Source organism: Podarcis erhardii (assembly GCF_964252035.2).
Source record: "Podarcis erhardii genome assembly, chromosome: 8".
Classification (NCBI taxonomy): Eukaryota; Metazoa; Chordata; class Lepidosauria; order Squamata; family Lacertidae; genus Podarcis; species Podarcis erhardii.
In genome coordinates, this window is record NC_138499.1 from 40,012,697 (window position 1) to 40,034,806 (window position 22,110).

The window sequence follows — 22,110 nt, forward strand, 5'->3', positions numbered from 1 at the left end:
AACAGGGGACACAATGTGAGAACAATCCTGAATGCATTCAACATGTATCAAGTGGGCAGTCAGATTTGCTTTATCACAGATGTTCTTTCTGCTGTCTTTTATATAATTAACACAGAGGAAATATGATTGCTTAAGCATTTTAAAACCTGGGGGAAAGGCTGGGATAGGGTGGGAGAGCAACTTGTAAGGTGGTATTTAAAAAATCTCCTAGGTGCTGCAGGACTGGCTGCCTTATTTTTCCCAAGTGGTGTTTAGAGAAAAGTCATGTGAGCTTGGAGGAGAATGTGTGCAAGGACTGCCGGCATATACTGAGCTGTGTAGTGCGAGACAGAGTGTGAGTGAGAGACTGCTTGTACAAAGGTAAAGTGCAGGCTGCAGTTACAGCTTCTGCAGTCTTGGAGCTAATACTTGTGATCTGTCTTGGCATCCTGGCTATCCTTCATTCCCAGGGCATGTGAACCCTCCAGATTCCCAAGATAACAGTCATCAAGAGAGAAAAGGAGAGGATGCTTTTCAAATTCTGAAAATATCTCCTGGCAGATCCCACTGCTTTCATTGAATTTTACAAAAAGGTAATGTACTTTCTGTTCTGTTTCTCTCGTTTTATGATTTTTATTTTATTGAAATACATTCTGTACCCTCTACCTGTTTTGAGAAAACTGGCTGTACTTTAAAAGGAAATTGATCCCCTTTTAATTTTACCTAAGAGGAAAGAATCCCTTGTCTGAATATGCAAAAAATTACTGATGAAATGAGAGCAAACTGAAATGTATCTCGGGTTCTGAGCCAACCTCAATCTGAGTGTACCTCAATCTAAGAGGGGTTAAAACTTATCTGGAAAACTCATCAAGTTTTTGGTGCTACCTAGTATTTTAAAAGTCCAAAGGAGTTTCAAACACTTCAATGATTTTGAATCTCTTCTCTAACCTAGTATCTGAAGTATGTGGGGTCTATCAAGTTTTCTTTCGTTGCTTTCTAGAGGACTAAATGAGTTCAATTCAAAAGCACTTTGGTGCAGTAGGGAACCTGGATTCGTTTATTACTTTGCTAGGTAGTGATGTTCTTGAGTCCAGGTTTTATGAACGTCCTCTGCCACTTCATGCTTTCCTTTTCCCAATACTGTTCTTTCCTTTTATATTAAAAACAATGTTTAAGAAGGAGTTCAGGACTGTTCCAATGACACCTTTATCATATTTAGTGATGTCTCTATTAATTGCACTCTTTTAATTTCACTCTTCTCTTTCCAGTGTATTCATCTGCTCCTGTCTCCTCTTCTCTACCTGGGCTGGAGGTGAAACCCTCCATGGAATCCCCAGTGTATATTTTTCGTGAGGAGCCGGGCCCTACCTGCTCCCCAGGACCTTGCCCACTACCTAGCAGCAGTAGCAGCAGCTGGCTTGTGGACTGGGCAGAATATGGCAACAATAGTAGTGGTGCTTATGAGGACTTACAGCAGAATGACACCAACATCTCCCCCGCTATTCCCATAATCATCACTGCAGTCTACTCCATGGTCTTTGTGGTGGGCTTGGTTGGCAACTCTTTGGTCATGTTTGTCATCATAAGGTAAGGATTTTGGTGGGTCTTTTAACTGTCATTGTAGGGGGAAAGCTACATAACTAAAGGGAACTAAGGGAAAATAGGAAGGGTCATAGCTTAGTGGTAGGTAGAGCATCTACTTTGCAGGCAGAAGATCCCAGGTTCAGTTCCCAGCAACTCCAGGTAGGACTGGGGAGACTTCATGCTGGAACCATTGAGAGCAGCTGTCAGTTAGCATACACAATACTGCGCTTGGTGGATCAATGGTCTGCCATGTTATAATGTTTCATGTAAGGGGAAAAGCTCTCTGTTTCTTGATGGTTGTGTCTTGATGGTTGTGTCCCTTGGGCTGCTTGAGTTCTAAGATGCTTCCTTACTGAGGGCTATTTGAGTGCCAGGACCAAACTACAGATGCTGGATTGGTGCTTGCAAATGGCAGGGTGGGAGGGATGGCAGAAACCCCTCATTTATGTGGCATTACTAATTCAAGAAATTTCCCCTCACAGTTTACTGGTTTACTGTGCTAACCCAACAAAGGGGGAAACTGCTTTGTAGACACAGATGTGACTGTTTTAAATGTGAGTCTTCATTTGGTTGTAAGAATAAAAGTGAAAACTGAAGCAGAACATGGGCTTGAAAGTTAAACATCTGAATACCTATCAGTGCTGGAAAGCACTGTGCAAATATGTGAGCAGAGCTCCCTCCAGGGATAAGACACAGTTAATGTGGTCTATATTATTGCTAGCATTATATAATACACATACACTTTAACTGCCAGTAGATCTAGTATTTATAATATTTTCCTTTTTTGTTTTCCAAATGAAGCAGTGTCATTATTTATTATCATTTTTTAATCTATATAGAAGTTTTGTTACTCTCCCTCCCACCCCCCACCCCCATCAGATGTCTCAGCAGTATAACATGGGTATAGGAGCTTTGGAAGAAAAGATTCCCCCACCAGGCCTAACAGAGCCCTGTTTTACCCCCACTCCCTGCATGTGAGTAGATGTGCAGGCAGCACAAAATGCCATTGAGGTAAATGTGAGGTCACTGTAGCTCTATCCAAGCGTCCTTTCTCATCCCGTGAAGAAGGGAGAGCAAGGCTGTGCTTGCTACATAACCTTCCTAATGGTCTGACTCCAAAGGTTGGGTTCTGAACTTCTACAGCAGGGAGGCCACTCAACAGGCAAGGGCTCTGCCTCCTCTGATGGGAAATGTTTGAGGGAGGACACCTGACTGGGGTTTCTGAGTTTCCCACCCAGTCCTCTTTCTAGGTTTGATACAAATTGCTTATGCACCAAGGTATGAGTAGCTTGTGCTGAGTGGAGGGAAGGAGTAGAAGAGAACATATGTGGTGAATGATGTCCCATTCGCGCTACTGGCCCATGCCTGGTGAGGGGATAGGTATTCTGTTGAGCTTGTGGGAATCATTCATATATGAACACTGCACTCAGAGGATGGGGTTGTGGAGGGTGGGGAACTACACACACAGACACTCTCTCTCTCTCTCTCTCTCTCTCTCTCTCGTGTATGAGAGAGAGAGATGCAATTGATTTCAATACTCTGAGTATGAATATATAAGTGCACATAAAATTACAGATCTTTTTTTTACAGGATACTTGATGGGTGTTTTTTGGTGGGGGGGATAGATACACTACAGGTAATCTTTGATCAATTTTCTTGACTGCTCTTTTTTTTCTTTCAAACATCTGCTGTGAGCCTTGATTGTGATTGAAGCCCTGATGCTGTAGAAGTGGGATTAATCTTGCAACACATGCCACTTCCCTGATCGAAAATGCCCTCCCCCAAAGCTAATGGTAGCTGTAATATGAAAAGAAAAACGCAGGCAGCATACAATTAACTGAATTGCCCCAGTCCCCCCCAGCAGAGCTAATCGGAGCTTCAGGATGGGGAAAATTGAGATGGAGACAATGATGTTGGGAGTGGAATATCTTAAATATCTTTTCTCCCAGCACTGCATCTCAAATCAAAACTAGAGTTTTCAATAGCTTTCTTAAATTTACCATCCAGAGAGAGTTGGTAGCAGATCTCCCAGTCATTTATCTTTGGGCCATCTGCTTTTTCACTATATTTTTTTAAAAAATATTTTACCAGTTTTGGAAGCCGTCAGTTTTCTGTACTACATTTCTGGTGTGCTTCATACTGTGATCAAAATCATTGGCAGCATCCTTTCCAGCTGTTCAAATCCCACAGTTCGAAATATTTGGTGCTAAATCATGTTGGGTTTTTTTTTGGGGGGGGGGTCTGATCAGTGCTCAGCAAGCCAGACAGGTAAAAAGGGGGTGGAGAAAACAAAGCAAAAATAACAAACAGTGAACAATATTGAATAATAAAATTAACCAGACACCTGCACAATAAGTGCTTCCAAATCAGCACAATAAATGGATGTTTTAGTGGGAAAATGTGTATTTCACAAAATTTATGTGAGGGGAAACACTGGATCTTATAAACTTCTAAATTATACAAACAATTTCTAATGCGTTTTAAATGAGGACTGTGAGATAGAGAAGCTTTCTTTGTGCCTGTGTGGAAGGGGGCATTATATACTGTACTGAGTTTCTCTGTATTCATATGGGAGCGGGTGTCTCTATGAAAAGGTATACATTTCTGTTTGTTTGCGGAAAGAATGATTGTGTGCAACAGAAAAATGATTTTTCAGGTGCCTAATTACTTTGACTGGCTACAACTCTATATACATTGACATGGGGCTTACTACTCTGGAGTAACTTGTGTAGGATCTCACTGCTAATTACTGAAGTCCTTGAAATGGTTCTTAGCATGATGGCTAAGTTAGTTCACTTCCTTCAGTGTTTCTTTCCTTTCCTTTTTCTTTCTTTGAATGGGTTTTGTGCCATGTCTTCACTAATGGCTTTTCAGAGTTCCCCATCTGAAAAATGGACAAATGCTTTCTGAAAATTCTTCTAAACATGTAGTATCTTAATAATATGCTGCAGATGTATGTGTTAGTGTTGCACCTTGACGTGTAGCCTGGATTTACCTCGTTGAGTCCTTGTTTTGTGCTTGTGATGCAGTCAGGGTCGGGAGTGTGTTATCTCTGTCCGCCTAGTATAATGTCAGGAGACCTGTGAGCACCTAGGGTAACAACTGTACACCTTAGGTGAACATACAGTTTCTGTGGGCTCAGCTCCTTTTCTGTAGGTTCCTGAATCTCGTTCTTAATTGGATTCTATTTCTTGAGCATTTCCTCTTTTCTAATCAGCTGTCTCTCTTCATGTCACTTCCCTCCTCCTGTCATAAATTTCAGGAGTTTGTATAATAATAATAATAATAATAATAATAATAATAATAATAATAATTTTTTATTTATACCCCGCCCTCCCCAGCCAAGGCCGGGCTCAGAGCGGCTTACAAACAATAATAAATAATGGTCTTACTGTACCATTTTCGGTAACTGAACCCAACTGGATCTCTGCGGGGCTAGAGACTCAATTTCTATAAGAAACAAGATTGGGTTTAAAATAAAACAGCACTTTTCTAATGCCTTTTCTAACTTTAGAAATACAACGTATTTTCTAACTCTGGAAATCATACGTGCAAGAAAAGCCTTTGTTATTCTAACATATTTTTGTCACAGTAGGATGTTCATGTTGCAGGCCTTTCTTTTGTAAGGAGAGGGAATAGGCACTAATTTCATCATCTAATGGAAACAGAACTTCAGCCTTTTGGATTTGCCACTGTGATGCCATTGTCAACTAGTAATGGCTCCCATAAGAATGATGTGACTCCAGCAGTAATTCTGGAGTCACTCCCTCAATGTACTGATGCCCATTGCCCCAGGATGCCAGTTAAATGGAAGAGCAGGTGACTGTCATCAGACTGCAAATTAGCCACTTTCCCTAATTATCTAACAAGCCTCCAGTGATTTGAATAATTTTCTGCATTAAAAAAATGGTCTTCACAAGAAACATTTTTGCAAATATCTTGCAGTATGGATACAATCCCAATGAGAGGGGAGGAAAAATATACTTGTTTCTCTGCCACTTCTGCCTAAATTTCTGCTGGAAAAATATCAATACAGGGTTCCACACTCGCAATCACCAGTGGAGTTTGCATGGGATTGGGCTATTAGAATGCCCATTTCATCTAGAAGAATATATTAAACATATAGGGAAAATACACTTCTACCACACTGTGTGTGTAGTAGTGTTAAACAGCCGTTAAAGAAACTAACCAGGATTAAGAGATCTTCCATATGATTCCTTATTGCAGGTGTCCTCCAGAAGTTTTAGACTACAACTCCCAGCATCCTTGACCTCTGGCCATGTTGAGGGGGGCTGAGCAGAATTTTAGTTCAAAACATCAGGAGGGCACTGCTTGGTTATCCATGCCTTGTGGTATAACAATCTGCACAGACTACTATCCATAGTTCTAACTTTTTATTAACTCAAATGAGTGATATAACCCTACCTATTAACATTTACATATGGATATGTAGAAGAGCTATGTTTTTCAAACAGAAGTACTAATACAAAGTATGTCTGAAATGATACACAACAAAACCCACCACAGGCAACACCTGGATTGGTCTAATCCAGCCTGACTGGTCAAATCCATATAGTCTAATTCATATGTTCTAGTGCATATAAAAGGTCATATGGAATTCCTCGGTACTTTTTAAAAAGAAATTTATATCCCATCTTTCTACATCACTAGCAGCACTAAGGCAGCTAACAAAAGCATTTAAAAAACAAAAACAAAAACAGCCTTAAAATAACAAAATGATTCAATGCAAGGAAGTTCCGCAGGTACGTATTTCTGTTCTATTTCAAGGAACAGAAAAACTAGGCAGATGGTCCTCAGTGTATGGGTGCTTGTCCACACTTGCTTGTCCCTTGCCTAGAAAGCATGGATCGGAGTGGGTTGTCCACTTCTCTTCCTCTTTCTATGCATGGATCCGAGAGATTTTGCCCTTGCCACACCACTTTCCCTGGGGAAACCCACTCTTTGGCAATAAATCAGAGCAAATGTCAATATGGAGAAAATATGAATTGCTGTTTGGTCTAGTTGAATACTAAAGAGCTCTTTCCCCTAGGAGAAAGCAGTGGGAAAAGAGGGAGTGTGGAAAGGCTGAATGTCAGGTTAAAAGCCTGCCACAACAGTTTTAAGATGATGGCAGGATTCTTGAGAAGCCATGACTGCCAGAGGGGTATAAGAGTGGTTTAATGGTATGGCATGGATGTAGGCTATTACATCCTCACATACATCTGCTGCCAAACAAAGGTCCCTCATCCCCATTCTATCTATGCTTTGGGCACAAACCTGCTAAATGTATGCACTTTATGAGCTGAAACCCAGCATGATTCATGGGGAGAGGTTATGTGTTCCTCCACCAGGGTTCCTCCACACAGACATTCCTTCTTCTGTCCATGTGGTGTTAACTGCATTGAGGCTAATGACTAAAGGAGTCTATAGCAGTCGGTGCAATAAATTTTGGGTGCTTAGTTGGGTGACTTGGCTCTGGACAGTGGGAAGGATGCACCTCCCCTTCTCCTCTTCTCTCTAGGGTCCATATCCTTGGGATTCATACCCAAGCCCTATTTGGTTGATAGCAGGGAACAAACTGTCTCACATCTTTGGGCTTTCCTATGTGTAGATATCAGCAGAACTGTGGCTGCCACTGGCCCCTCTCTCCTAACAAGTCTCCTAATTAACATCTAGGAAATGAAATACCTGACAAGACATCATCATATCCAACATTTACCAGTACACTCCAGGCAGCAGGAGTTAAAGTGAAGCATGGGTGGGGAACATGCTGCTGTCCCATCATGTGTTTCTCAAGTTAGTTGTTCCCAGGAAACATAAGATAACGGCTGCCAGCTTTCCTCCTCATAACATCTAGTTAGGTCCTCATAAGAGACCATTCAAAGATCAATATTCTTTCTGGAGTTCTCATTAAGAAAGAAGTTTCTTGCACCTGAGATTAAAGAGTAGAGTCAATATCCATTTTTTTTTCTTGCTGCATCTTTGAGCCTTAATTTGGCAATGCAAGAATTAGAGCTCACTTATTAAGTCAATACTTATCCATAGCGCTTTGTGTTGGATTAGATGTGGGGGCTGGTGTTAATGAAAAAAACAAACCATAACCTATCACATTGGCTCCTATTGCCTGAAGCAACCAAACAGAAGAAGAAAAGGCATGACTGGAATGTAAAAGTACATTTCTTTTGAGCTGTTGTATTGTGAGTATGGATGGGACAATAGGTCCATTTTGGTTCCTCATTTGTCCAGTCTTAAGGTCAGTTCCCCACATTTCCACATCAGATTGCATTTTTTTTAAAAGGTTCTAATGAAAATTTATCAGCATTTTCCTGCACAGACGCACACACAGTTTCCCAAAATATACACATTTGTAAAGAAATTTCCCTAATATAAGGCATATGGTATGTTATTTTCACCAACACATGTATTTATATGCACACTTCTTTGAGTTTTGTACAGGTTTGTTCACTTGAGAACTTTCATTGCAAAATTTGAATGGGTGAGACTTGGGAAATCTGTTTGTGTTTTGGTTTGTATATTGTTCTGGAAAGTGAGAATTAAGTAAGGATGCTCTTAAATGTGAACTGAATCAAATTTCTCTCCCATCCCTCCCTGTGACAAAAAAAGAAGTGAGATGCTGCATTCAGTAATTTGTCTGTCATCAAAAGCTCCTAAGAAAGTTTTGTGGTGGGATAGATGGGAGATCACCTCTGGATTAGAAACTGGTTTAAAACAGGTAATAAACTTTTCCTGCTTAACCATTTCTTGTCATTGGTAGCAGCAGGTGACATGATTGGACAGTGCCACTCAACTGACCTCCAGCTAGTTATGTCATTTCTGCTTATTGGGAGGTAGAGTACATAGGCACAGTGCAAACATATTTACACAGTCAATCCAGTGTTCTTCCTGGTGAGTTTGCACTATGCCAACCTTGCTCCCCTCCCCCCTATTGCCCAGTAAGCAGCAGTGGTGCAGCTGGCTGAAGGTCAGGTAGGTGCTGCAGCCACAGCACCCACTACTGGTCATAAGGTTCAGTCGCAAGTGAATGAAATCCTTTAATTTTCCAGTTTGCAAGTCCTTGGGTTTCTTGGGCAAATGCTTGGCTGCCTCTTTTAAAGATGTTCTTTTATGAACAGTCATTTAGTAGTATGTTTTCCAGATGTTGACTTAAAGGCTAATTTGAGTGAGCAATTGCAGTCCTTAAACATTAGTGTTAATCACAGCAACATTTAATATATACAGTAGTTTTAATCAAGGCAAACAGCTGCAATTTGCAACCCTGATTATCTGTGAAAACTGCATATATATGACTGCAGATTTTGTGCAGATTGTTGTTGCCAGCTACTGCATGATACCATCTGCAGACTAGCAATACAAATTTTAAGAATACAGCTGCAAAGAGATCATAGAAGCCTAATGGAAATCAATGGGGGAAGTAAGTTGTGACTTATTCAAGTATTGCTACTTTAACAAAATTCAAATGTAGCCATTTTTCATAGAGGTGGTGACAGTGTAATTGCACATGTTTCAACTAGTACAAGTGGAATGAAAGAGTTTAACACTGAAATGCTACTCTAAATTATGCTTGCCAAATGACACAGGATAGGCTTGCAACTAAATCCTCGACCCAACTATGACTTCAAATAACAATAGTGTCGTAAAGTTACAAGAGCGTAGCAATTTTGTTACACCAACACAACCTTAAGTCAGTGTTTCTGCTATGTTATTAATGTATAACTAGTAACTACAATGGTGTGTATGTCCATATGTAAACATGTCTGTGCCTCAGGGCCCAAAATATTTTGAATTGTCCAAAATATGGAAGATCAGAAGCAGGAGTGTGGGGACTCTTTGCAGCTAGCAGGCAAATTACTGGGCTCTCCCCTCTCCCCCACTGATGGGCAACTTTGATTGGTGGACAGGGCCGGCCAGGTGTCATTCACTTGATGTCACCATGATGTTAGGAGAACCATTTCTCCTTTGTGGCATGGCTTGAGTTCAAGCTGTGCTGTAATGTAAGAGCCAAGTGGGGCTTTGAAGTTACTGCAAATTCACCAGTGGAGGCAATCTGTAACCTGGGTTAGTACTGAAGTTATAACGTCTGAATTGGTCAAAAATTCATTTTTGTTCTAGAGTCTTATAAGGGACATGGCTATGAGGGTATGGCTTGGGGATTGTTCTGAAGATTGACTGAATTTCATAATTCACCACTTCACCAGTACTAGGAAAAGCCCTACATATGTGTACATTCACAGTGATTATCATGCTACTGTTTGCATGTGTGACATTTTGTAATATAAAGAGCTGGCAGTATTCAGCTATTCAGTCTATTAAGTATTTTGTCTTACGGCAGTACAGTAGTGCTGAATGTTGCTAAAGGCTGACAGATCGATGGCAACCACTCACTTGGCCAAAAAAACAACTAAGGTTCCTGAAAAGAATGGAAACACTAGGGGGCGTTACTTTTCATCCGCTGAAAAAATTATATCCTCATTTAGCTGTTGTTGGATCTTATTTCATGAAACTAAATCTAGCAACTTTATGATGGCTTGACTAATTTGCATAATCTAATTAAAATTGCTCATGAATTTAGTTCTGCTGCTGGCAAGTAAAACTTAATTGCTAACACAGCATTGCAGCAATAAATCAGTTAAAGGGTGAAATAAAATATATAGACTACAAGCCTTGGCAAATGCTACTATTTCGGGGGGGCACTAGGTGGCGCATCGGAAGATGGCTGACAATAACATCTCTCCGACCCACACGAGGTAATTTGGAGGCTATGATGGGGGTAATTAGCCTCCTTAACCCCACCAGGATTGTGGTGGGGACGGCCCTTGCCTGCTGTGCCCTATACCACCCCCGAATTTGTGGGGGTGGGGGCACTAGGCACAAAGCCCTCCTGTGGGATTTTCGGCACTCCTTGAAGCCGTCCCTGATTCGCGCCGCTGGTTGCAATGATCTTTAAAAGAAACAATTTGGACGAGATTAATTACACATAGATCAAGGAAAAAGGAGGGTAAAGACTGCTGACAGAAGAGATCTCTGATAACAAGATAATAATAAAATATGAGAAGATACGTCAAGAAACGGTATGATAAATGACTGAGGGGGGAGGGGGAGAAAAACCTGCCTTTCCCTTTTTCTATGTGATTTAACAAGAATCCCCCTCCCCTAATGAGTCAGAAATTAAGGACTTAAGCTGTGGATTTAAGGCTGTGTGGAGATAAACTTTCGATCCAAAGCAATGTTTCAAGAGGAAGCTGGAAAGCTAAGAGTTTTGCAGTGACGCAATCAGGAAAAAATGCCGTCGCCATTTTGTGAGGCATTGTGGAAGCTCTTTTTTTTTTTTTAATTTTATTAAAAGTTTTGTTAATACAGTAAAGAGTAAAAACGGAATAAACAGAGAACAAACAAAAAAGAAACAAACATAAAATTTAACATCTTATAATAACCATCTTTTCTTCATTTTTGGACTTCCTCACATCTCTCGCTCCTACGTTCCAAATTTATAAAACTTTAGCCAGCAACTTATCACCTTATTTCCATTCTTATTGTACACATTTCCAATATTTTGTCCCTAACTTTGAATATTTTTATCTAGGTCCTAAATACTTAATTTTGACATGATATTTATTCAAAATTTATTTTTCTCATAAAATTCACTCATTCTCATAATCTTTTCAACTAACTTTATGGTGCCCTGTTATTTTCAAATCTCTCATCCTTCTTAGCACTCATATAGTTTACAGTGTTTTTGTAGGTAGTCCTTAAATTTCTTCCAATCCTCTTCCACTGCTTCCTCTCCCAGGTCTCGGATTCTGCCAGTCATTTCTGCTAGCTCCATATAGTCCATCAGTTGCATCTGCCATTCTTCCAGCGTGGGCAAATCTTGAGTTTTCCAGTATTTGGCGACAAGTATCCTTGCTGCTGTTGTTGCATACATAAATAATGTTCGGTCATTCTTTAACACCCTCTGGCCAACAATGCCCAAAAGGAAGGCCTCTGGTTTCTTAGGGAAGGTATACTTAAATACCTTTTTCAGCTCATTATATATCATTTCCCAGAAGGCCTTAACCCTGGGGCAAGTCCACCAGAGGTGAAAGAACGTTCCTTCAGTTTCCTTACATTTCCAACACTTATTATCTGACAGGTGATATATTTTTGCTAGCTTGACTGGGGTCATGTACCACCTATATATCATTTTCATAATGTTTTCTTTCAAGGCATTACATGCCGTAAACTTCATACCGGTGGTCCATAACTTTTCCCAGTCAGCAAACATGATATTATACCCAATATCCTGTGCCCACTTTATCATAGCTGATTTAACTGTTTCATCCTGTGTATTCCACCTCAGCAGCAAGTTATACATTCTTGAAAGTACTTTAGTCTTAGGTTCTAACAGTTCTGTTTCCAATTTCGATTTTTCCACCTGGAATCCTAGCTTTTTATCCAATTTAAAAGCCTCTTTAATCTGAGCGTAATGTAACCAATCTCGCACTTTATCTTTTAGTTTCTCCAAACTCTGCAATCTCCAATTGTCTCCATCTCTTTCTAATATTTCCCAATATTTCGGTCATTCGACCTCCATATTGGGTCTTTTCACAGCCTTAGCTTCCATAGGTGATAACTACCTTGGGGTCTTGTTTTCTAATAAGTCTTTATATTTTGTCCAGACATTAAACACTGCTTTCCTTACAATGTGGTTCTTGAAATTCTTGTGAATCTTAACCTTGTCATACCACAGATATGCATGCCATCCAAAAGCATTGTTAAATCCTTCCAAATCTAAAACATCAGTGTTTTCAAGAAGCAGCCAATCTTTCAGCCAGCAAAAAGCTGCTGATTCATAATACAACCTTAAGTCTGGCAGGGCAAACCCCCCTCTTTCTTTAGCATCAGTTAATATTTTAAACTTAATTCTGGGCTTTTTGCCCTGCCAGACAAATTTAGAGATATCTCTTTGCCACCTCCCGAAACACTCCATTTTATCCACAATCTGTAAAGTCTGGAAAAGAAACAGCATCCTTGGCAATACATTCATTTTTATAGCAGCAATTCGGCCCAACAAGGAAAGTTTCAGTCTTGACCAACTTTCTAAATCTCTCTTAATTTCTGACCAGCACTTTTCATAATTATCCTTGAATAAACTCAGATTTTTTGCTGTTATGTTCACCCCTAGATATTTTACTTTTTAAACCACGTTTAACTCTGTCTCTTTCTGAAACCTTTCTGACTCTGAAACTGTCAATTTTCCCCCCAATACCTTAGTTTTTTGTTTGTTTAATTTAAAACCCGCCACCCGACCAAAGTCTTGAATCAATTGTAATGCCCTTTTCGTACTAGATTCTGGCTCCTGTAGGGTCAAAACTAGGTCATCTGCAAAAGCCTTAAGTTTGTACTGTTTCGCTCCGACCTGAATTCCTTCCACCAACCGGTCCCCTCTAATCATATTCAAGAGCACCTCCAGGACCGAAATAAATAACAGAGGGGAAATAGGGCAACCTTGTCGTGTTCCTTTTTCAATTTTAAACTCTTCTGTCACCACGTTGTTAACTATCAATTTAGCCTTCTGTTCTGAATAGATTGCATCTATCCCATTTTCAAATCCCCGTCCCACTCCCATCCCTTCCAGGTTTTTCTTCATAAACTTCCAAGAAATGTTGTCAAAGGCCTTCTCCGCATCTATAAATATTAACACTGCTCTTGTATTAATATTTGTTTGCAAAAGTTCCAAAATGTCAATAATATTCCTTGTGTTAGCAAACAAATGTCTTCATTGTGGAAGCTCTTGGGTCTGGGAGGAGTAAGAGAGAAATAGAGTTGTTTACATATCGTGAATCAACTTCTCGGTGGGACTTAAAAGCGACAAATGCCAAAATTTACGATGGAAAGAGTGACGTTATCTACAAAGGAGATATATGGAAACCATCTGGACTTAGGGGAGGAACAGGAAATCCACACAGGAATATGACACTTGCTATCGGCTTAAGGAGACTAACAGAAGAGATCGTAAAGGAAAAAGAGAAATTATACGAACAAGATATGATGTGGCAACACCAAGATAAGACTGGATAGAATTATGAACTTTGTTTGGACTGATTGGGACTGATTTGGACATTAACGCAGTAATAAGAAGATGATCTAAATCCCCCTTTGGATCTTGAAGTATGGGTTCCCCCAACAAAATTTAAAAATTTGGCTTTGTAATTTGGAATTTATATGATGTGATTTAATTTGATGTGATTGGCCAGTTAATAAAAAATATTTTTTTTAAAAAAAACAAAACAAATGCTACTATTTCTGTCTGAAAACAGTAGCCTATTGAAAACTGCTCCAAGTTTTCTTTTGCAAAAAAGGGAAAAATGTAAAAAGTGGGCTTGCAGAAGATGTGAAATGTCGCCTGAAAAATCCAAATAAATCTGTCTTTGCCCTCCCGCAATTGCTCCCACAACTGCTATTTTCTTCCCTTGAATTTTTCTCTAGTACTATTTTATTCTCTCTTGCTGCATGATACTTACACCCAAAGGAGAAATTAGCATAAAGCCAACAATCAATACAGCAATTTACACATTGGAAGAAACACACACAGAAGAATGCAAAACTGTAATTAAGCAATACAGCATCCTTGCTTTTCTTAGAAGGGTTCATTCTCCACCCACTCCCAGATTCTAACTAAACAAATGACTTAATGCCTTTGTCTCAAGGCTAAAATATGGCAATGTAGGCACTCAGATATGACTATATAGCATCATCTCTGAGGGAAAATAAAGAAGCATTGTCCTTATTCGGGGGGGTAAGTAGGAAAGGGAAAACAGGAACATGTATTTCTTATGCAGTGCTGAACCAAACAATGAAACTGCTTCTGGGAACATTGCCCACTTGCATTGGAAATGCAGTGCTCTGTTTCTTTCTCATAGATCAGTGATGGGAAAACTGTGGCCCACTAGATGTTGTTGGACTCTAGCTCCCATCAACCCCAGCTAGCATGGTTATTGGGTTACAATGGGAACAGGGCCAGACCTACCATTAGGTAAAATGAGGCAGTTGCCTCAGGCAGCAGATGCTTGGTGGGTTGGGGATGGGGATGAATAATCAGAAGATAGAACTGTGTGTGTGCCTGCCCTTCACACACTATCTTGCTTTCTCCCATTGTGGTAAAGTACCCCATGTGTTTTTATTTATAAATAAATAAATACATAAATAAATACATAAATAAATAAATACATGTTTTAATTGAAAGGTTTCTGAATATACAAATAACAAATATCAAAACAAAACAGAATCACAGTACATTGGCTGCAATAGTTTTCATTATGAAATCCAGTATATTAACTTATAGTCTTCCTATAGGTTGCCATGGCTTGATGGAGGAATCATAGGATCTTTTGCCCAATGTGGGGCTTGAACCCACGACCTTGAGATTAAGAGTCTCATGCTCTACTAACTGAGCTATATAAGTAAACTGTTAACATATGAAATAAAACAAGACAAAGGGTTATATATTTTAAACCTTCATAGCCTTCAGTTTTCCTGTTAACTTTTCAGCTAAAGCAATTTGCCAAATGGTTGTGCATCACTTGGATAATGTTAATCCTAGAGTGGTTTCTCAGTTTCTCAGTGACAAGCCACCACCATTGAAAATATAACTAAGTCCTTGTAAGGGATTTTCAGCAGTTTAATTATAAAGCATGGGCAACATGTTAGCCGAGAAGTACATTGCTTACATCCCACTATTTTACTGACACCACTAGTGTTCAACTGCCAATCCAGAATGCTTTTGTAGATGGAATTGTGATATTCGAAGCTGCAATTTTGTCCTTTGCATCAAGCAGCAAAATGTCTTGGCCTAGCCCAGAGTGGGAGTGAAGTCCAACATCTGGAGAACCAAAGGTTCTAATCCTAATAGGGAAACATTTTCACCCCTGTTAGTGCACCATCATCACATACACAAAAGTAACTGAAAGGGGGGGGGTACTTTGGGTGTCTGGGAAACCTTCAGTGAAAAGTGCCCCCCCCATTTAAATTCACCTCAAAGTTAAATGTTTCTTTCAGAGCATTCTCAAAACTAAACTGACTTATGAGGTGACATAATGAAAATTCTTCTTGTTTTACAGGTACACAAAGATGAAGACAGCAACCAATATCTACATTTTTAATCTAGCCCTAGCAGATGCCCTAGTAACCACCACAATGCCTTTCCAAAGTACTGAGTACTTAATGAACTCGTGGCCATTTGGGGATGTGCTATGTAAAATAGTTATTTCCATTGACTACTATAACATGTTTACCAGCATATTCACGCTGACCATGATGAGTGTTGATCGATACATTGCTGTGTGTCACCCGGTGAAGGCTCTAGACTTCCGTACTCCCCTGAAGGCAAAGATCATCAACATATGTATCTGGCTCTTATCTTCATCAGTTGGCATATCAGCCATTGTGCTCGGAGGTACCAAAGTCAGGGAAGGTGAGTGTGAGCTCTGTTCTTTGCCAGTGATTTGTTCCTGCTCAACAATAAACTTTTTTTTAAAGCATAGAGACGACTAACACAATTAACTTTTGAATACCAGCTGCTTTTATGCACTTGGCTTGTTCCTACTAGAATCCTCAAAACTGCTCCTTTTCCTTTTTTCAAAAGATGGATTTCTAGTGATCATGGTTATAACTGCAAAATAATCTAGCCTCCAATACTTGAAAGCTAGTGTAGGTCAGTGATGGTGATTGTAGGGACAAAGGAAGCTGCTTTGTCCCATTAGTCCATCTAGCTCCTTATTGACTCAAATTATGGAGTGCTGCAGTCAGTCATTGTAGACTCTGCACTGACTGGCAGTGACTTTCCAGCATTTCAGACAAAGGACATTCCCAGTCCCACCTGGAAATGCCGAGGATTGGAACTGAGGCTCTCTGTAAGCAAAGCAGATGCTCTGTTATGGCCCTTTCCCATTAGGAATTCACTGGTTTAAAACTTGCCTTCACAAACTCAGTAGATGGACTTTGACAAGTTTCACTTACAGTATTAGGAAAATCGCAGCTCCTACCCCTTTAACAATATGAGAATAATACTACAATTGGTATTAATGATTGCTGAGATGACAAACACACACACACACACATCTATGCAGTATTTTTACAAAACTGTACTACATAAATGTAAAATATTATTCATAGTTGTTACTTTCCTGTGTGAAAGAAAAAATAGCCCACCCTGATTCGTATACGAAATTGTAACATACATAGCAGTCTGGCAACCACGCATTCTCACAGAAACGTCATCCATATGAATCAATTGCATGCAACAGAAATCTGCAAACTGGTTGAATCCCTCAAGCTGATGGTGTATTTTTCATGGGCCCTGCAGTGATGAATGAGCTGAATGAGACCGGATACTGCAAAGGATCCAAATGCATTGGTTCACATCTGTTAAATTATGTAGCTGGAACTTTGTGTGTGAAAAGCACAGCCACAATTGAGCCTTGTTAATATGCAGTGAATAATTATGTGATAACCATTAGATTAAAATTCAGAAGCACTTAGAATGAAAAGTACATGATATTATGCTACGAAATATAATCACTATTAACCCATTGGTACTCTTAGCAGGTGAGTCACTCTGCAGTGGTTGCTTGAAGTCAGTCAAACTACGTTGACATGTATGGTTTCAGGATTTGATGTTTTTTAGCCCATGTGTCCATTCATCGTAACACCTAACCATTTCACCTATCCTAAAAAATTGCATGCTACTTACCTTGGGTGCTTTTGTAACCTATGCTATGCTCATACAGTCCTCAAAAGTGCAGGGGGAAAGTGAATTGATCCTCCCCAGATTTTAAAAAAATTCCCTTACACGGTGCCACTGGCAGGGTTCATCCAATCAGAAGGGGTTACTATGCCAGAAAGTGTGATCATTATTTACAATAATTTATATCCCACTCTCCCTCCCTAAGGAGATCAGAGAAGAGTACACTAAAAACAGTAAAACAATATAAACAAGCAGCAGCAAACAAGAAGACTCATAGTTTCTAATCTCAACAAATTCTGCAAAAAACAACAACCCACTATTGGTTCAATTCCCCATGTTCATGGTAGACTGTGGGAGGACAGAGGAAGCCCTGAATTTCTGAAGCAGGCCTCCACTTTGGACCTGAGTCTAAGCAGTTCTGGCCCAAAGTGGTCTGAGGAAAAGCAATCCACTTTCCAGAGGCCCAAAGAGGGATCCAAACTAAGGTCGCATACACATTATACAATTATGGCACACGCTCCTAAAAAAAATCCTGGGAACTGTAGTTTGTTAAAGGTGTTGAGAATTGTAGCTCTCTGAGTGGTAAACTATGGTTTCCAGGATTCTTTTTTTTGGGGGGGGGGTGTTGGGTTGAAATAAACGACAGACGAATGACAAGTGTCATATGGGAGGCATCTCCCGAGCATGTCTCGGGGAGTCCCTTTTATTGAATATTACAGCATTGCCACATATGTGCTTGTTGCTGATTGGTTAACACAAATACAATGCAAGGGTTGCATATAGGCATTGATCATCAATAGATTAAAGGTTGGGAAAGGGAACACAGAATTGGACAGGTATGAAAACCTCCTTATTAAACGATTACTAATGATTGATATAGCAAGACTTAAAAGAATATAACTATCGCATTCCGTAGATGTGGTTAACCATGCATTGAGAACAGGTCAGGGTACGATGTTTCATGAACTCAGTGTGAACTAAACATTCTAGGGTGGGTGAGGAAGGAACGCTTCAGCTTAGAGCGGTTTGCCAGAGTCATGTGCAGAAGCAAAACTTCCCATCGGGGCGGGGAGGGTGCTTTAAATGTATGGTGTGTGCACAGCCTGAACCTTGTCCTCAGTGTACACTTTACACTGTGTGATTTATACTAGCTCCAAGGTGCAGAACCTTTCTTAGCCCAATGGCCATGTTCCCTTATAGCTAAGCTTTCAGGGGCTGCAGGCTGACTGTGGTGAGCATGGTCAGAGACAGTGGGTGGATAAAAGGATGTGAGTCTTACTTTTGCACAGTAGGCTACATTCCAGCCAATACAAAAGCCTGAGATTTCTACACCCACACCCATCTCTTCATTCAGGTAAGCAAGAGACACTGTCCCACTTCACAGATACATTCCAGACAGTCAAGAGCACTCATGGAACAGAGGCAGTGAGGGTTGTGGCTTGTTTCTGAGATAGACACACACTCTCTCTCCCCACCCCACCCCTCTCTCTCACACAGGGCCAACTACTCCATGTATAATTTTTCAGCAGCTTCCATGCTTTCAGTGTTTTTCTTGTCAATTTAATATCAGGAATGCAAAAAGCACAATTTGTTGTGGAGGAGCAAACCTGTTAAGACCATCGGTTCAGTTGAGTGGGTTGAAGCATGATATTACTCTGTAGAATATTTGTTCTTTGGCATCATGAATTTCTCATCTCTGTAAATCATGCATTCCCACTCTCAGCTGTTCTTCCTCATTACTTACAGAACAACCCTTCTAAAAGCTACATCTCTTTTTAACCACCATAATTGAAAGAGCTCCAGTTCATTAGAGAGATACAGAATCGCCTTCAGGTAGAGACAATAAACTCTCTGTTTGAAATACATTCGTAAGGGCACATGAAAGTTCACCCTCTCAGATCAGCACTAACATCACAAAGCAAAGTTGAGCAAACTACAGAATGCACAGAGGATAATAGACTGCACTTAGAAAGTGAAGACCCAGTTAGGAACACCTGACCCTAACAGTGCAAAGTGGAAAGTCTTGAAATCACATTAGTGGTAACAACAACAACAACAACAACAACAACAACAACTTTATTACAGTATTTATATGTCACCCATCTGACTGGGTTGCACCAGTCACCACTGGCAGCTCCCAACAAAATATTAAAAACAGATTAAAACACCAGCCATTAAAAACGTCCTTGAATAAGGCTGCCTTCTAAAAGACATCTGGTCTTCTAAAAGTCAAAAGTTTGACATCTGATGGGAGGGTGTTCCACAGGGTGGGCACCACTACTGAAAAGGCCCTCTGCCTGGTTCCCTGCAACCTCACTTCTCTCAGTGAGGGAACTGCCAGAAGGTCTTTGGTGCTGGATCTCAGTGTCCGGGCTGATGCTGGGAGTGAAGACTCTCCTTCAGTTTTTTTAACATTATTTTGGAATTGTCATGACATGCATACTTAAAAAAAAAAAACCCCACTGTTAAACTGTTAGTTTAATCTGTTCCTGTGTTTCCTTCTTGTTGGATTTTCATTTACAGACACAGGCAGTACAGAGTGCTCTTTGCAGTTCCCAGATGAAGATTATGCCTGGTGGGACACCTTTATGAAAATCTGTGTCTTTGTCTTTGCGTTTGTTATTCCGGTGTTAATCATAGTCATCTGCTATACTCTGATGATTCTGCGCTTGAAGAGTGTGCGGCTCCTCTCTGGATCTCGAGAGAAAGACCGAAACCTCCGTCGCATCACTCGACTTGTTCTTGTCGTGGTTGCAGTTTTCATTATCTGCTGGACCCCAATCCACATTTTTGTCTTGGTCGAGGCCCTTGGGGACGTGTCACACAGCACTGCCGCCATTTCCAGCTATTATTTCTGCATAGCTTTGGGCTACACCAATAGCAGCCTAAATCCCATCCTGTATGCTTTCCTGGATGAAAACTTCAAACGGTGTTTCAAAGATTTCTGCTTTCCTTTTAAGATGAAGACGGACAGACAAAGCACCAGCAGAGTCAGAAACACCGTTCAAGATCCTGCTTATTCCAGGGAGGCTGATGGTACAAACAAGCCAGTATGACTAGTCGTGGAAATGTCATCTTACTGTCCTCCTGGAAGAGAGGAATCCAATGATCTTGGACTAACTCAAATAACCACCGCAGTGTGAAATGGACAATAATAGACCTATTTGATATTGTGTAAGCTTTCTCATAGTCTGAACGGGCAGTTGCTGATAATGAGGGTTTCATCAGCCATGTTTACTGATGATTAGTTTTTGGATCATATTAAGAACAGATCTTTGTACATAGCACAATATCCATTCTTGACAAAAGACAGTAAACTTCTTCACAATGCTGATCTCTTTATAGGAAGGGAAGGATGATATTTTCCGCTTATGACTCCTTGATGCTCTTACTTAGGATCCATATGGATGCTAGCATGTGGTTTTCAGAGATTGCTGTAAAAAAATAAGGGGGGGGGGAGTAAGGATTTTTACCGTTCAAAGATCTTGTGCAAAAATCTTGTTTTACTGTACCATGTTACAATGAACAGTCTCAATTCTAAGCCAAAATTTCCTTATATTCTTTGAGTAAGAAGCATTTTCTGATAAGTGTGTGAACCATGTAGGAAATTAAGGAATCCATCATTCTACTGCAAACATCTGGGAGCTGCTTTGGGTTAATTTACACAATTGTGTTTTATATTAGGAGTGATAAACCTGTGATTCTCCAGATCCAACTCATACAGTCCTTGACTATTGGCCAGGCTGGCTGGGGATTGATGGGAGTTGGTCTAACAACATCTGGGGGGGACTACATGTCCCCCACCTCTGCTTTATATGTTGATTACATTTGGGCTTGATAAGCTGATCAACTGAAACTTCCAGCACTTCTACTATATGTAATTTATAGTTTTTAATCCTGAGGGAACACTATAGGATGAGCTTGTCATATAATTACTGCAAATGGAAGACTGTGTAAATTTTATTTCTTTATAAAACTTATACCCCTATCTTCTAAGTAACCCAAGGTGTTAACAGGGAGGAGCCATAGCTTGGAGGTGGTGCACAAGCTTTGCAAAGAGAAGACCCCCAGTTCAATCACTGGTATCTCCAGTTAAAAGGACCAGGCTGCAGGCAGCAGGTGGTTTTTAAGGACCCCCTGCTGAAGTTTCTGGAAAGCTGGTGCCAGGCAGAGTGGGCAGCATTGCACTAAATACATAAATAGGCTGACCTGGTATTTCAGACACTTACTTACCATCAAGGTAATTAGCTTGATGTAATTAATTAAGGTAATTAATTAATTAAGGTAATTAATTAATTAGCTTAAATAACCATGAAAACTCTGTCAAAATCCAAAACAAGGCTGTAAATAAATCAGTCCATGATACTACTAAAGTTTGCCAAAATAAAGGTGTTTTTTTTTTTTTTTAAATAATAATCATCACCATTATTTCAAAGATGGTAATATTGGGTTCTGGTGGCCTTTTGGGAATTCCAGAACTGAAGCATTGTGCCCAAACATGAATGTTTAAATTAGAGGTTGCCAACATGGACACCCATACGGTCACACAGAAGCCTTTCCTGGTGTCCACAGAGTACCCACCCTTCCCCTCAGTGAAACTAAGCTTGAAAGCAGCATTCTATTGTAGCCAACTGAATAGGTTGTGTGCTTTTTGTGGTGTGTGTGGTACCCACAACAGTGTGCCTTGTTCACAAACATGCCCATGGCCTCTCAAAGGTTGGTGTCCTCTGGTGCGAATCATATGTTTAAAAAGTAAGACACCGGCTTCATCTTAGCATACAATGAGCTGTCATGCCTGCTCACTT

At 40.2% G+C, this 22,110-nt stretch overlaps 1 protein-coding gene across 1 annotated transcript; it reads left to right on the top strand.

The window, feature by feature from the left end:
• The first annotated feature begins 19 nt into the window (after nt 1-19).
• On the top strand, nt 20-21,700 carry OPRK1 (opioid receptor kappa 1). Its single transcript, XM_081873783.1, has 4 exons — nt 20-572; nt 1,248-1,566; nt 15,681-16,033; nt 19,829-21,700. Exons 2-4 carry the CDS (start codon nt 1,304-1,306, stop codon nt 20,359-20,361), a joined length of 1,149 nt encoding a protein of 382 aa, XP_081729909.1. The 5' UTR covers nt 20-572; nt 1,248-1,303; the 3' UTR covers nt 20,362-21,700.
• Nucleotides 21,701-22,110: the final 410 nt, after the last annotated feature.

What these genes read in the sequence shown, in the direction of transcription:
- OPRK1 (XM_081873783.1), top strand. Translation starts at nt 1,304, where the DNA reads ATGGAATCCCCAGTGTATATTTTTCGTGAGGAGCCGGGCCCTACCTGC. An exon ending in GTCATGTTTGTCATCATAAG is followed by an intron (nt 1,567 to 15,680) that starts GTAAGGATTTTG and finishes CTTGTTTTACAG; the next exon opens with GTACACAAAGATGAAGACAG. An exon ending in AGGTACCAAAGTCAGGGAAG is followed by an intron (nt 16,034 to 19,828) that starts GTGAGTGTGAGC and finishes TTTCATTTACAG; the next exon opens with ACACAGGCAGTACAGAGTGC.